We start from the raw sequence: 16717 nt of genomic DNA on the forward strand, positions 1-16717 counted from the left end.
TGTGGATGACATTTAAAATTCAGAGCTAGAAAAGTCCTAAAAAGTTATAGCCAACATTCCACTATTTGAAGCTTTGGGACTGGCAGCGGAGATGCACACAGTTTAGACACACTGGCTACTGAATTGTTAAGATGTCCTTACATGGGTATGAAGATCTGATCTCCACCGCACTGCACACTAATAGTGCACCACCATTTATACCCGCAAAGGTCACTGAAGGGCACACTGCATGGCAGATCCTCAAAACCTGTACAGCAAAATCTAAACACCAGCAGCTCTTCAGGGTTGAAGAAAAAAAGTATCCTTAATTACCAAAAGCCAATGTGCATGAAAGTTCCACACAATGAAAGGGAACACTCCTTTTATAAAGCAATTCATATCCTACCTGAAGCCATTTCTCAGAAAGCTATGAAGCCTCCAGTCCATTACCACCAGATGACTGTCCTGCCTCCAATCCATCTACGACGGTCAGACTAGAAATGCAGATATGTTTCCCCAGCGCAGCTACTCATCTAACCACATATACTGTAGTAGGTGGAAGCGTTTCCTCTTTACTAAGAATCAAGGCAACTACTCACTCAAGACGGGCAGATCAAAGTAGAAAAGGTCAACAACTACTGGTTAAAAATTGGAAGAAGAAAAGCTTTGTGGCTGGTAAGTGGGCTCTGCAGTACCAACGGATTCGTTTTTTGCCCACAAAACCAAATTGGACACAGAAGTTGGACAACCAGCTTGTCACACTTCAAAATAAAAAACGTATGATGATTAGTGAAAGAGAAAGCAACAAGATTTTACATGCTCAGTGAACTATATTTGCTGTATATATGCGATTAGTGCTATAGTGATCACTGCCTAGTGTTCTTTACCACCAAGACTCAACTTTATAGGCTTTACAAACTTTAAATAGCAGGTCCATCCGAAAGATATTTTAGTTATAGGTGAAGACTTGTGGGCTGAGTAAGCCTCTGTCTTCCATACTCCAAAAGCAATTTTTCCCCATCATAATTACACATTCTAGTCAATGCATTCTCCACAATAAAATTCAACAAGAAAACTGTGACCTGCGTATAAAAAGGCCACAGCGGTTGTGTAGATGAAAGGACTTTAAGGCTGCATTCAAACCTTTGCGTAGGCGATTTGTGGCGTTTTGTACCGCGATTTGCCGCGTCAAAACGCGTAGTTTTTCACCGCGGTTTTGTATAGGTCATTGTCGGCTATGGAAAACGCCGAAGCCGCCCGATACGCGCGACAAAAGAGGGTCCGGGACTTGTTTCAGCTTCAGGCGTTCGGCGTGGAGATGTGAACCATCTCCATAGACAATAATGTTATTTTTCCCCTCCAGCGTATTGTAGCGTCGCGCTTCAGGCGACAAAACACCTAGGTGTGAATGCAGCCTAAAAGTTAAAAAAAGTGTTTGTTAACCCCCAAACCCCCTCCAAAAAAAACAAAAAAAATTGATCCTGGTCGCTTTAACTGACAATTGCGGTCGTGCGACGTTGCACCCAAACAAAATTAACCCCCCCACAAATAGAGCTTTCTTTTGTGACCTCTGCGGTTTTCATTTTTTGCGCAATAAATAAAAAAAAAAAAAGCGACAATTTTGCAAAAAAAACAATACTTTTTACTGTAATAAATATCCCCCACAATTTTTTTTTCTCAGTGTAGGCCGATACATATTCTTTTTTTTTTTATAAATCGCAATAAGCGTATATTGATTGGTTTGCAAAAAAGTTCTAGTCTACAAAATAGGGGATAGATTTATGGCATTTATATTGTTATTTTGTTTTTACTAGTTATGGCGGCGATCTGCGATTTTTATTATGACTGCAACATTATGGCGGACACAATGGACACTTCTGACACTATTTTGGGACCATTGTCATTTATACAACAATCAGTGCAATAAAAATGCACCGATTACTGTGTAAATGAAACTGGCAGGGAAGGGGTTAACCAGTAGGGGGCGAGGAAGGGGTTAAGAGTGTCCTAGGTAGTGATTCTAACTGGGGGGGGGGGGGGGGCTACATGTGACATGACAGTGATCGCTGCTCCCGATGACAGGGAGCAGTAGATCAGTGTCCTGTCACAAGGCAAAACAGGGAAATGCCTTGTATACACAGGCATCCCCCTGTTCTGCAGCTCCGTGACACGATCGCAGGCACCCGGCAGACATAGTCCACGGGACCCGCAATCACACTCGCAAAGCCGTGCAGCGGACGGCAAGAGGTTAAAGCAGATTACACCGCACAGTGCTTGTGCTGTGTAATCTGCTACTTCCTGTATGCCCTCTCTGCACCGACCATGAAAATCAAGTATGCTCAGTCCTGATCAGTGTGGTCAGAGTACATCCCTGCATCATACATTGCTGTCCCCTCTGCTCTCCTCCCCCCCCCCTTACCCCCTCCTTTCTGCCCATCATCTCATGAGGTGAACCGCCACCCCAGTCTCAAGTCTTTCGCAGTCTCTTAACAGGTTTTCTTCTAAGATTGCCCTGTATGTGGCTCCATCCATCTTCCAATCAACTCTGACCAGCTTCCCTGTCACTGCTGAAGAAAAGCATCCCCACAACATAATTCTGCCACCACCATGTTTCACGGTGGGGATGATGCGTTCAGGGTGATGTGCAGTGTTAGTTTTCCACCACGCAGAGTTTTGCCTTTAGGCCAAAGTAACATAGCTCGGGGAGGGATTATTACACCCATCTATCAACACTATTTATTGGATTACCTTGTGATCACATCAGCCACATCTCTTCTGGCAGCTTATGCTTATTTGAAGCATCAATATTAGCACGGGATCACCAGATTGATTGATTTATTTATTTATTTATTTCTCATCCTATGAATGGACACTCTTTCACGGCTATAGACTTCACTATATACATTCATATATTGATTTTTATATGTATATATTTATTTTTTATATATTCACTGCATATTATATTTTATGTACATTGTATATATAGAACTAGTATTTTTTGTTTGGATATTTACACTCCTTCACTGGATTGGATTGAGCTGTTATTTGCTCGTGTTTGTGGTTACACTGATCAGTATTTATATTTATTTATTTATTTATTTATACTTCGCACTTTCACCATGTCCGCGTGCTAGGTTGCGCGGAACCCTTCACCTTTCTCATTTATATATTTGTGTATTGTAAACACTTTAGGTTTTGCAGCAACTTATTGATACACTTTGTTTAGGGTTTATTCATTGAGTGTCTATAGTAGCGCATAAGCACTGTCACTTTATTCAACATTTTGGACTCAACTGACCAGAGGATCTTCTTCCACATGTTTACCGTGTCCCCCACATGACTTCTCAGAAACTGCAAACTCCATATGGCTTTCTTCTTGCCACTCTTCCATAAAGACCAGATTTGTGGAGTACACGACTAATAGTTGTCCTGTGGACAGATTCTCCCACCTGAGCTGTGGATCTCTGCAGCTCCTCCAGAGTTACCATGGGCTTCTTGGCTGCTTCTCTATTGCTCTCCTTGCCCCGGCCTGTCAGTTTAGGTGGACGGCAATTTCTTGGTAGCGTTGCAGTTGTGCCATACTCTTTATATTTTTAGATGATGGATTGAACAGTGCTCAGTGAGATGTTAAAAGCCTGGATTATTATTAAAAAACATAAAAAATTATAACCCAACCCCGCTTTAAACTTCTGCACAACTTTATCCCTGAGCTGACTGGTGTGTTCCTTGGCCTTTATGATGCAGTTTGTTCACTAAAGTTCTCTAACAAACCTCTGAGTGCTTCACAGAACAGCAGTAATTACACAGGTTATTTACCAATTATGTGACTTCTGGAGGCAATTGGTTCCAGTAGATTTTAGTTAGGGGTATCAGAATAAAGGGGGCTGAATACAAATGCACGCTACACTTTAGCCATTTGTAAAAAAAAAATAAACATAAATTTTCCTTCCACTTTCCAGGTGCCAATTTGTGTTGATCTATCACTTAAAATCCCAATAAAATACATTTACGTATTTGGTTGCAACATGACAAAATGTGGAAAATTTTAAGGGGTGGGAATACTTTTTCAAGGAACCGTATTAGGGTTTTCACGGCTTGGGACCCCATTATCTGTCTGAACTTTTATCAACTTAACTCCGCCCATTGTAACCGCAGCTCCTCACATTTTGGTCTTGTGTGTCCCCCCCCTACTTGATGGGAGACAGAGACTTCTCCTGCTATGCTCCAAAACTCTGGCATTAAACTTTTAAACAGCAGAGAGTCATCTTCCTTAAAAGCAGAGTTCCACCCCAAAAAAAAATGGAACGTCCGATGTCCGGATTCCTCCCCCCCTCCGGTGTCACATTTGGCACCTTTCAGCAGATACCAGGTTAATACAGGTATTTTCTCCCACTTCGGGCAAAAGATATCTGCAGTATCTGCATCGATCTACGCCATGTCCATCCCCTCCTCCGTCCGCCCGCTGTCCTCTGGGAGACACACAGGTCCCAGAAGACAGCAGGGACCACTCAGAACGCGCAATGCAACCCAAGCATGTGAAGAAGGGAACCAGGCTGTGAAGCCGCAAGGCTTAGTTTCCCGATTCCTTTACTAGCAATGCCAGAGCCTCCACCCGGAGCTGAGGGATGGGTCAGCTTCTGCTTAGGACATTGCCTTGACAGGCAGCGTCCTTAAAAGTCAGCAGCTGTAGTATTTATAGTTGCCGACTTTGAAAAAAAAAAAAAAAAAAAAAAAAAAAAAAATTGGCGGACTCTGCTTTAAACTCGCTTAAATCAAACCTTTAAAGTTTTTTTTTTGTTTTGTTTTTTTAAACAAGCTTTCACATAACTTAGTTTTTTCCTTGGTCTTATCCTCTGTATTGCTTGCATTTTCCTAATAAAAAGCTTTGAAATAAGGTTTATTAATAAGAAAAATCAGTTTCCTGTGAAGGAACTACAAGTACTACTGGCCGCCGTGACAGACAACTTGTAGTTCTCAAAGAACCGTGGGGGCGTTTGAGCGCTCTCATAGGCCACCGATTCTTCCTGCAGTTCAGCAACTGTCTGCCCATACATCCCCCACAGGCAGGCAGCTGACAGTCTGCGGGATCTTGGCATTGCACCCGTGATCTGCGGATCGTGAGTGCTTTACTTCACAGGTTGCATTGTTAAAAAAAAAAACAAAAAAAAAAACAAACAAAACATAAAAATAAATAAAAATAAAAAAAAGTACTTTATTCTCTTATGCTGCACTAATGCTATATTCAGACCTGTGCATTAAGGTAACACACATTTGACAGCAGTGCATTTCTATTGGCTCATTGCCAGTAGACCACAATGCTGAGATGTAAACCATCTCAAAAGGGAGACACTTTCATGAGATGGAAAAAAAATAAAATACTAAACAGTAAAGTTAGCCCAATTTTTTTTTGTACAATGTAAAAGATGATGTTACGCCGAGTAAACAGATAACTAACAGGTCACGAAATTGCGCACACTCGTGGAATGGAGTGCCTAAAAAAAAATCTCCATAGGCAAAGCTTTAAAAAAAAAAAAATTGAACAATTACCAGGTTAGGAGGCATTTGCTACAATCATTGCCCTCACCCTGACAATCACGGCAATACCTCACATGTGTGATTTGAACACTGTTTACATATATGGGGCGTGACATGGTCACTAATGAATGAAATTGATCAGAATTTTATTTTATTTTTTTAAACATCCCTTGTGACAGTATTAGGTGGTGACAAGTATTCAGATCGCCAAAATTGGTAATTAATACTGCAGTTTTTTTTTTTTTAAATCAGCGCCATTGGCAGCCGAGTAAACCGGACTTGACGGCGTGATGTCACTTCCGCGTTTCTACATAGAAAAACTCAAACAAAGCAGTTTTCGGTTTACTTTCAGCCTGACCATGGATCGGGTCTCCTCCTGCTCCTTTAGAATAACAGCCGAGTGACTTTCAGCCCCAACGGTTGTTATAACTCAAAAGCCAATCACTGGCTCTAAAAACTGCCATCGAGGAGCCGAGAACGCAAATTTGGTCAGACGGCGCTAAGGGGTTAAAAGGAGAAAAAAAAAGTTCATATCCTGTAATCTTGTGTCAAGAATATCGTTCACCATTTGACCACAGTGTGGGCTGGCGTTTCAGCGCTGGAAAAGCCGTAAATCACAATATTTACTTATGTCTCAGTTTCTATGCACTAGTTAGCCAATGACGTCAGGACTATTTCCCAGAGACAAACAAGGGGTCTTGACTACCAACTCCACAATAGAGACATGCCTGAATCAGAGGCAAGAACAGGTCTTGCATTGACAGTGAACAAACAAGACAACGATTATGAATTGTACACATACCTTTAAATCAACAGAGGGCAGAAATTGGATATTTGACATGTTTATCCAGAACACACACACACAACTTCATAACTGTCTTTATGTAAGAGACTACATGGAGGGGACTAGGGCCGAAACAACTAATCCATTAAATTGACAACTAATCGATTGTGAAATCAATCGATAATCATTTTCATGATAGATTAATCGGGCAGTAACATAATGGGGTTAAATAAAAAAATTAGCCCTTTATAATACAAAAAGAGCAAATCGCTACTGTAAATATCACTTTCACTGCCCCACAGTAAAAAATGAACCCCTTACAGTAGCGATTATTTTCTTTTTTTGTACTTATTTTAGTTTCTTTAACCCCATTATGTTACTAAACATCTCAGGCCTGGGTCACACCTCTGCTTTTTGCAGAAACACACTACGTTCATTTACATGGTTTCACATCCATGATTCTTTCAGCTGCTGTGTATTTGGAAAGGGCAAGGCTTTTTTTTTTTTTTTTTTGACAAAAACTGTGCAATTTTGTTTTTTTGGTTCAATATACTTCAATGGAGAAGCTGCAGAAAAACATTTTTGTGGCAATTTGTGTTTTCTAATCTGCCCAACAACAAATTGGCCCCCCAAAAAAAAAAAAAAATGCAAATCACAGTAAAAAAATTTTTTTTTTAAGGTTATTAAACGATTATTCGATTAATCGAAATAATTGGCCAACTAATCGATTATGAAAATAATGGTTAGTTGCAGCCCTAGAGGGGACCATACTATAATCATCACTGCTGGTCACATAGAAAACTGCACTCCAGACAGAGCGAGTGTTAACACCCAAATCTGCTATTCTCTCCCTGTGATCCCTGTACAGTAGAGGAGGCTCAGAAGCCCAGCTTTGCACTTTTATTTTTTTTAATGTAGCATTAAATAGCAAACACACACACACAAAACCATAGGTCTGCACCTCCTATGTTTGATTTCCGTTTTCACCTCTACAAATTTAACCTAAACTTCCCTATCCTGCGTGTCCATTTTTAGGGTAGCTCTGTTCCCCTATGAGCACCTGAAACCACACATATGAGTATACTGATCCCTGGCATTGCAGCTCTATGTACCAATGCTTTGCACTAATGGGCAGACAGCTTGGAATCCTATGAATGGCTTACAACGTAGATCCTCCAGGGACCGATTGGCAACTGTGGAACTAGTGGGAATTCTATGCTTCTATGCCGGTTGCACACATGTGTTTTGTGCCTTTAAAACCTAACTCCACATCTAATGTCCCCTTAACCGGTTCAATACTGGGCACTTTTTACCCCCTTCCTGCCCAGGCCAATTTTTTGGCGCCATCATACTTTGAATGACAATAGCGCAGTCATGCAACGCTGTACCCAAATTAACTTTTGTTTTGTGGTATTTAATCATCACTGGGTTTATTTTTTGCTAAAAGAACAAAAAAATAAATAAAAAAAAAGGACGATACATTTGGACATGGATGAGGCAGCACTAACATGCCACACTGATGGGGCATGCAATGATGATCAGACCCCCGATTACCTGTACAGGTTCAAAAAGCAGGGAAATGGAAACAAAAAGGCACTCACATTTGCCAACATCCGTAATAGTGAATAGGGAAAAAGTTACTGCTGGGAGGCAGTGACAGGGCGGACTTTAAAGGCAAGACGGGAACAAAGGATTTAGAAAAAATATAATTTTAATTACAAAAGATACAATAAAAAACATAAAAACCATATAGAGTATACATAGGATTTGAAAATATCCTCTCGTCAAACCTTCACAGGTCTCCTCTGCGAGGAGATGTCGCTGATTGGCACTATCAGTGTGAGGAGAGCCAATTACACAGACACTTGCGTGTTTCCACAGGATCGAACACAGCCAGCCAATCACATGGGCGAAGAGCTGCAGAAACAGCCCTTTACCAAAAATCGGGGTCGTGCTGTGTCTCAGGGACATAGCGCGCCCACATTTGGCAAGCTGTGCGCCCCCGCAGTCGAATGAGAGCGGTGAGACTGGAGCATCATATGATGTCATCCCAGAACAAGAGGGGTTCCCGCCGTCAAGGCGTTCAAGAGGTAGTTAAATAGTTCCTCTGGGTCAAGCTGGCCCAAACAAACTGGTGTGTTTGCTGCATTACCCGACTGTAGCCTCAGCTACATACAGTATACAGCAAGACAGACTTCACTTATCAAAGGGTTAACCATGTGCCTAGCCAGTGTTTTACTATAGTGTGGGGAGGTGCTTTTACTAGGGAAAGACATGGATCCGTGTCCCTATGTTGCAGGACCACAGGATCTATGCCTTCCTTACTGACAGAACAGTAATCTGCCTTGTTTACATAGGCAATTCTGCCTGTGTACTGAACGATCAGCAAGTGTCAGCAGACATCGAGTCCTCAGGACCCACTGATCAGCTCTCGCGGTGTAGATTCACAGTGGGAGCGAGTGCTGTGATGTTCTCAGGATGCTGTGTACAGACTACACAAACTCCCTCTACATAGGACTACCTAAATCTGCCAGATTTCCTGCCTACAAGTCGTCCACGGCAGCCAGACTGGCAACGGGGAAAAAACCCTGGGAATCCATCGCCCCATCCCTGAGGACCCTTCATTGGCTAACCGTAAAGGATCAAGTCACTTTCAAGACCCTCTGCCTCACCCACAAATGCACACAAGGAAACGCTCCCCAATATTTGTGCGAGAAAATAAAAAACACTACTCACCCAATCGCATCCTCCGATCAACTAAGCAAAACCTCCCCTGGCTTTCAGAACACATATTGTCACTAGTGGTGCAACGGATCGTCATTGATCCGCACGGATCAATGACTCCGGATCGGCACGCACGTGATCTGCGACGCAGGTAGAGGGGGGGGCGAGCAGAGCGGTGTAACAGCCGACATTGAAACTTTCTCCACTCTGCTCGCACAGCCCCTCCTCCTAACCCCACGCTTGTGATAGACAGAATAAGGGTCCAATGCTGGGATGTGTTCTGTCTATCACAGCGCAGGGTTAGGAGGAGGCGGGGCTGTGTGAGTAGAGTGGAGAAAGTTTCAATGACCGGAACAGTGAGAACGAGGCTTGGCTCCTGGCCGGGTATGCACAGTAATGCGGAGCATATTAATAGCGAGGGAGTGAGTGTGGCTGTGGACAGGGAGCGGATCCCTGGCTGGAGGATTACAGGGGAGAGCTGCGATCGCTGGACACTGGGAAGCCATCATAGGAGAACCCTCATCACAGGTAACATATGTCTATGGGACACCAACCACTGAGGATCCTGTGCTGGCCGATTGTGTGCTGGCTCATTCCAGCACAGTGCACTGCTAGGACTCCTGTTTCGGAGGTGACAGGGTCAATGAAGAGAACCTGTCACCTCTAATTGCTATCACACAGGGAATGGTTTTCTCATGTGTGATCGCAATAAAGTTAGAGGGAAAAAAAAAAAATAGTAATTTAAAAAAGTAAAGAAAAAGAAAATTATACAAAAAAAAATAAATAAGTAAAACGACAAGCTACAAATAAGAAAGAAAAAAAAAAGTGATAAAGAAATAATTGACCCAACCGTGCCACCCCTGCCATCCGGTTGCCATTCTCCGTTGATTTGGCGGGGGTGGTTCGGTTGGTGGGGAGGGGGTGCATTGCGGAACCTGACCTTTGGGGGGCAGGGAGAGCAAATCCGGCCCCCCTCACTTCCTCCGCCCTGGTGAGGCTGCAATTTGGGGCACAGTGAGGCTGCAATTTTTTTTGCTGATCCGAAAAATGACCCGCTCCGTGAGTGATCCGAGGAACGATCCGAACCGTGAGTTTTTTGATCCGTTGCACCCCTAATTGTCACTATATGGAAATCTCCATCCCTGTTCAACTGACACAGCAAAGATTTCAGACAAAATAATTTTGTTAGAAAACGGTCCTCCGCTGGGTGACTGCAATTGTTTTGATAAGTTTTGCAGCAACTGTAGAGATTGTTGTTACTCTATAGATTTGCATCAGTGATGTTATCAAACTTTATCTTACCACTTATTTTGGTATTGTAATTTCAGGCACTTGCATCATCTTAAACTATGATTTTAATCAACACAACTTCTTAAAGCGGAAGTATAGTCCGTTTTAAAAAGTGCTGACAGTGTATGACAGAAAAGAGTGTGGATGTCTCTTCTGCCATAGATGCTTGGATGCCTGTGAGCAAAGCGTTTTCTGTACAGAGTACAATCTTGGAACAATTCTGTGCCAGGACAAAGCCACTCTATGCAAACAGGTTATGCCCTCCAGGCCCGATATTGCAGAACCGGAGTTGGTTCACTTTGGTAGGTGAGTCTGCCATGATGTGCTCAAAAACATGAAAGCATGGATCCATCCTGTCTTGTATCAACGGTTCAGGCTGGTGGCGGTGTAATGGTGTGGGGGGGATATTTTCTTGGCACACTTTGGGCCTCTTAGTACCAATTAAACATTGTTTAAATGCCACGGCTTACCTCAGTGTTGCGGACCATGTCCACCCCTTTATGACTACAGTGTGCCCATCTTCTGATGGCTCCTTCCAGCAGGATAATGCACCATGTCACAAAGCTCCAATCATCTCACCACTGGTTTCTTGAACATGACAATGAGATCACTGCACTCCAATGGCCTCCACAGTCACCAGATCTCATCCAATAGAGCATCTTTGGGATGTGGTGGAACGGGAGATTTGCACCATGAACGTGCAGCAGACAAATCTGCAGCAACTGTGATGCTATTATGTTAATATGGACCAAAATCTCTGGAGGAATGTTTCCAACACCTTTTTGACTGTATGCCACGAAGAATTAAGACAGTTCAGAAGGCAAAAGGGGGTCCAACCCAGTATTAGTAAGGTGTATTTAATTAAACCGGACAGTATGTACGCATACACGCACACACACACACACACACACACACACACACACAGTTGTGCTCATAAGTTTACATACCCTGATAGAATTTATGACTCCAGTACTTGATAACATACTGCCATTCATCTTGCCATCACTTTGATCAAATTTCCTGTACCTTTGTAGCTCCCACATCCCCGAAACATCAGCGATTCACCTCCATGTTTCACAGTAGGAATGGTGTACCTTTCATCGTAGGCCTTGTTGACCCTTCTCCAAATGTATAGTTTATGGCCAAAAAATTCAATTTTGGTCACATCACTCCAAATGACTTTGTGGCAGAAGGTTTGAGGCTTGTCTCTGTGCCGTTTGGTGTATTGTAAGCAGGATACTTTGTGGCATTTGCGTAGTAATGGCTTTCTTCTGGCGACTCCATCTTTTTTCAAGTGTCTCCTTATTGTGCTTCTTGAAACAGACACACCACTTAAAAAAAAAAAAAGAGTCTCCTGTATTTTACCTGAAGTTAAATGTGGGTTTTTCTTTACATCACAAACTATTTTCCTGGCAGTTGTGGCTGAAATTTTAGGTGGTCTACCAGACAGTGATTTGCTTGCAACAGAACCCCTCATTTTCCACTTCTTAGAGTTTGAAAATTGCTGATTGGCATTCTCAATTCCTTGCATATCCTTGGATAACTTTATATCCCTTTCCTGTTTTCTACAGTTCAACTTCCTTTTCCCACAGATCCTTTGGCAATTCTTTTGCTTTCCCCATGACTCAGAATCCAGAAACATCAGTGCAGCACTGGATGAATGGTGCAAGGGTCTGTCTCCAGAAACACATTGACACACACACACTAGATAGATCGATCGATCGATCTATATACACACACTATATACACATCTATATACACACACATACATATATATATATATATACATACATACACACACACATACACATACACACACATTACAAGCAAACAGATGACAGGTGAGGATGGTTACCTTTAATAACATGCAGACAAATGGGTTTGAATGGCTATCAGGCCAAAAACGCCAGGGTATGTAAACTTTTGATCAGGGTCATTTGGGTAGTTTCTGTTATCATGATCACCTAAAAAGAGTAAACAGTTGATTGATAATAAACAGCTTCAGCCAAATACTAACCACAAGTGAAAAAAAAGTTTGTGTTATTCATAGTCTCTGAAAAATGGCGAAGAAATAATAAATTGAAAACTTATGAGCACAACTGTATATACATACAAAAGCTGCACGATCAATCGATTCTACTCCCCTGCGACCTTAACACACCAACACAGCATTTCCCCGATTTAGTGCAGCGTTCTCTGCTCAAGCCAACAGCTGTCAAAAAATAAAAAATAAACACACACCCCATCACTCAGGCAGATGAAGAGAAACATTGTAATATCTCCTTTCATATCAGAGGAATGAATTTATGTCTGTAGAAGAGGTCAGTATCCATCTACTGTATACACACACAAAACTATTTACCAATTTTTGATCTGGCTGTTACTAGGCAGATTTCGTAATCTGTCTAGTTCCTGGTCCTAGGTGGTTCAACTTCCTGTCCTAAGACTCCAGTGCCTCATCATTTCCCAGAAGTCTCTGGGCATTACTGTGCCTAAAAAATCGCCCAGCATGCACCTCTCCCTGAAAACCAGGAAGAAAAAGGAACTGGGCTTCACATGCCCACACTTATCATGGATATGGCCACAACATGAGCTGGAGGATACAAGGCAAGTGTTTGCAATGATTTCTGCAACGATTGGGGAGCTTTGCCATCTACCATGATTCTTAAAGTATTAGAAATTCCCTCCGGTGTCCTGCTCTTATAAATACTAACCAAATGATCACAATTGAAGAGTACAAAATGTAAGTCTAGAGACGCAAAAGGATCCCCATAGAGAGATCAATGTTAAAGTGGTTGTAAACCCACTTTTTTTACTTTTGCCTACAGGTAAGCCTATAAGGCTCCATTCACACCTTGGCGACAAAATGCCCGATGCCCGACACCCTGGAGGGGCGAATTTCCATTGCTGTCTATGAGATGGTTCACATCTCACGCCGAACGCCTGCAAACAAGTCCCGGACCCTTTTTTCAGGCGGCATTGGCGTTCGGCCATAGACATAGAAGTTAAACGAATCGCGGCAAAATACGCCGCGTACGCGGCGTTACTTGTCGCCTAGGTGTGAATGCAGCCTAATAAGGCTTACCTGTAGGTATAAAGAATATCTCCTAAACCTGTAAGGTTTAGGAGATATTCCCCTCGCAATGCGCCGCTGATTGCAGTGGCGCATGCACAGGGGGATCCTCGGCTGAAGGGCTGGCCCCGCCGACCCATGCCGGAAAGGAAATCTCCTGCGCGCATGCGTCATCGCCACTCCAGCCAATCACAGCGATGGAGCGGCGATACCCGAAAGACACGCTCGGCGTGGACCAGGTAAGTTCCCTACCTCGTTCGGAGGTAAGTATTTCAAAATGAGCCAATATGCGGTGCATACTAACTCATTATGGCTTTTGCCTTGCAGGTGTAAAAAAAAAAAAAAAACAAACAAACATTTTATGCGGGTTTACAACCGCTTTAATGAAGTATAACAGATATCTCATTGCAAGTATTTACAAAATAATCAATTATAACCCCGTGGATGACCGAGAAATAAAACAATAGGTATTTACTGTAACAGATATACTAAGGGTGGTGTATTTTAAAGGAAAAAAAAAAATGAAAGGGGAATAAAAAAAATAAAAGAAAAAAAATAATGTCTGTGCGTGTTTGAATGGAAGCCAGTGTAATCCGACACAATATCACTGCTGAGGAATGAAGATGTAATCCACCAGGGGAAAGCCCTGGCTCATTGTACTGACCCAGACAGTGAGGCGATTATCCTGGCATGCATAGAGCACTGCAGCCCGTCACCCACAGAAAAGTGGAAGATCTTTACTTTTCCTTCCTCCTACGTTGGCTGATAAATGATGTGTGGCTATGCAGAGAGCGGCTTTCTGTAAACGTAAACCTTGCATGCTACATTGCTCAGTTTTCATCCACATTCCTATCTGCTGGAAAGAGATGGCAGGTATGCCATGCCAAGAGATTCAAGCCAAATGGTCATTACACCAAGAAGAAGAAAAGGCAGCAATGGAAAGGGAGCCTCCAACTCCATCTGCTAGATTATGAAACAATATCTTGTGACAGTCAGACGAATGGAGAGCCTTCCGACTCTTGCACAAGGCAAACTAAATCCAACAGTGACAAGATTAAACTGAGCAAGTGCTAAAACATCTGGATATGATGAAGGCGATGAAAGGTCAATGGTCTCTTTCTGGGACATTGCGGAATGAATGCATTTTGCCTTTGTAAAGTTATTTTATCTTCCTGGGTCTCAGACAGAGATAGCGGTCCCATTGTCAAAAGTAAATCAACAAAATCATCATACCATCAAAATGCCCTAAAGAGACTCGAAGCCTAGTTATAACCTCATAATCTACATTTTCACTAAACCTTGAAGTCGGACAAAAGGCAACATTAAAAAAAGAAAAAAAGAAAAAAGGAGGAGCAGACAGTGAAGAGAGGGTACAAGGAGCCAATCAGGCTTGCTGACCAGGCCTTGCCTTTTCTGAGATTTTGTTTACAAGTTTAAAAAATGTTTGCTCCAAAATTACTTAGAACCCCAAACTAATATATACAATTTAGCAGAGACCCTAGAAAACCATTTTTGTATGCAATTGTATTTTTTTTTTGTATTTGCACAGTGGTCTTTCAAACGCCCCAAAAAACAAAAAAAACATTAATGAAGCAAAACAAAAAACACAATATTAACCAATTTTTTAGTATATTGTGAAGGATATTGTCACGATAAATAGATACCAAACGTCATGATTGTAAACATCCCTTGTAATAAGCATGACAGGTCCTCTTTGAGATCTGGGGGCAAAAAGACTCCAAATCTCATTTACATTTAACCACTTCCATACCGGGCCTATTTTGGCACTTCTCTCCTACATGCAAAAATCATATTTTTTTGCTAGAAAATTACTCAGAAGCCCCAAACACTATATATGTTTTTTTTAGCAGACACCCTAGGGAATAAAATGGCGGTCATTGCAACTTTTTATCTCGCAATAATTTTTCAAGTGCCTTTTTTTGGGGGAAAAAACGGTTTCATGAATAAAAAAAAAAAAAAAAAAAAAAAAAAAAAAAAAGAAAAAGAAAAACAGTAAAGTTAGCCCAATTTTTTTGTAGAATGTGAAAGATGAAGTTACCCTGAGTAAACCGATACCCAACATGGTACGCTTTAAAATTGCGCACACTCATGGAATGGCGCCAAACTTCAGTACTTAAAATTCTCCATAGGCATCGCTTATTTTTTTTGTTTACAGGTTACCAGTTTAGAGTTAGAGGAGTTCTAGTGCTAGAATTGTTGCTCTCGCTCTAACGCACGCGGCGATAGCTCACGTTTGGTTTGAACGGCGTTTACATATGTGGGCGTGTGTGTTCACTTCTGAGCGCGAGCTACCGGGCATTTAAAAAAAAAAAAAGTTAAATAATATATATTTTTTTTTTATCACTTTTATTCCTATTACAAGGAATGTAAACATCCCTTGTAATAGGAAAGGTTTGTGACAGGTACTCTTTATGGAAAGATGGGGGGTCAATAAGACCCCACATCTCTACTCCAGGCTCGAAAGCATGAGATCGGGAAAAAAAAAAAAATTCACGGATCTCATACTTACAGCCGCAATTGCGGCTTCGTTTACATTCCCTTACCCAGGCGTGACGTCATAACATTGCGCCCAGGCCTCAGACGATCAAAGAGATGACTGGTGACCATCTGGTCACCAGTCATCTCTATGCCTCCCATCCGGCGCCGGCAGATCGTTTCTCCGGGTCTCCGATGGCACGGGAGAGCCCGGAGAGGCACTGGATGGTGGCAGGAGGGGGGATGTCTGCTCCTGTCGCCGAAAAGAACGATCCAGCGGCGATACCGCTGCTACGATCGTTCTTATGGTGCACAGGATCGCCGGCCGAAGAGATGGATATCTGAATGATGCCTGTAGCTGCAGGCATCTTTCAGATATCCCCACTGAAAGTCCAGGACATCATATGACGTCCTTGGGTGGGAAGTGGTTAAAAGGGTTGTAAAGGTAAGAAAAAAAACAAAAAGGCTTCCTTTACCTTAGTGCAGTCCTCCTTCACTTATCTCATCATTCGATTTTGCTTTTAAAATGTCCTTATTTCTTCTGAGAACTCCTCACTTCCTGTTCTTCTGTCTGTAACTACACAGTAATGCAAAGCTTTCTCCCTGGTGTGGAGTGTCATACTCGCCCCCTCCCTTGGGCTACAGGAGAGTCAGGACACTCTCAACACTGAAGATAGAGAAAGGAGCTGTGTGTTAGTGGGCGTCCTGACTCTCCTGCTCGCCCCCTCAATGGAGGGGGCGAGCACGACACTCCACACCAGGGAGAAAGCCTCCCATTACGGTGTGTAGTTACAGACAGAGGAACAGGAAGTGAGGATTTCTCAGAAGAAATAAGG

At 42.4% G+C, this 16717-nt stretch overlaps 1 protein-coding gene across 2 annotated transcripts in view; it reads right to left on the reverse strand.

Moving 5' to 3' along the window:
* RBPJ (recombination signal binding protein for immunoglobulin kappa J region) overlaps nt 1-16717 on the reverse strand; it is a 154271-nt gene that overhangs the window by 92265 nt on the left and 45289 nt on the right. The window contains exon 1 of one of the 2 annotated variants that reach the window (XM_040335160.1): nt 386-716. The exons of the other annotated variant lie outside the window; for it this stretch is intronic. Coding sequence (XP_040191094.1) covers nt 386-459 — 74 coding nt within the window. The 5' untranslated portion in view covers nt 460-716. Of the gene's footprint in view, nt 1-385; nt 717-16717 lie in introns of those variants that run through there. 2 annotated transcript variants of the gene reach the window in all.

This window comes from Rana temporaria, chromosome 1 (assembly GCF_905171775.1).
Source record: "Rana temporaria chromosome 1, aRanTem1.1, whole genome shotgun sequence".
Taxonomy (NCBI): Eukaryota; Metazoa; Chordata; class Amphibia; order Anura; family Ranidae; genus Rana; species Rana temporaria.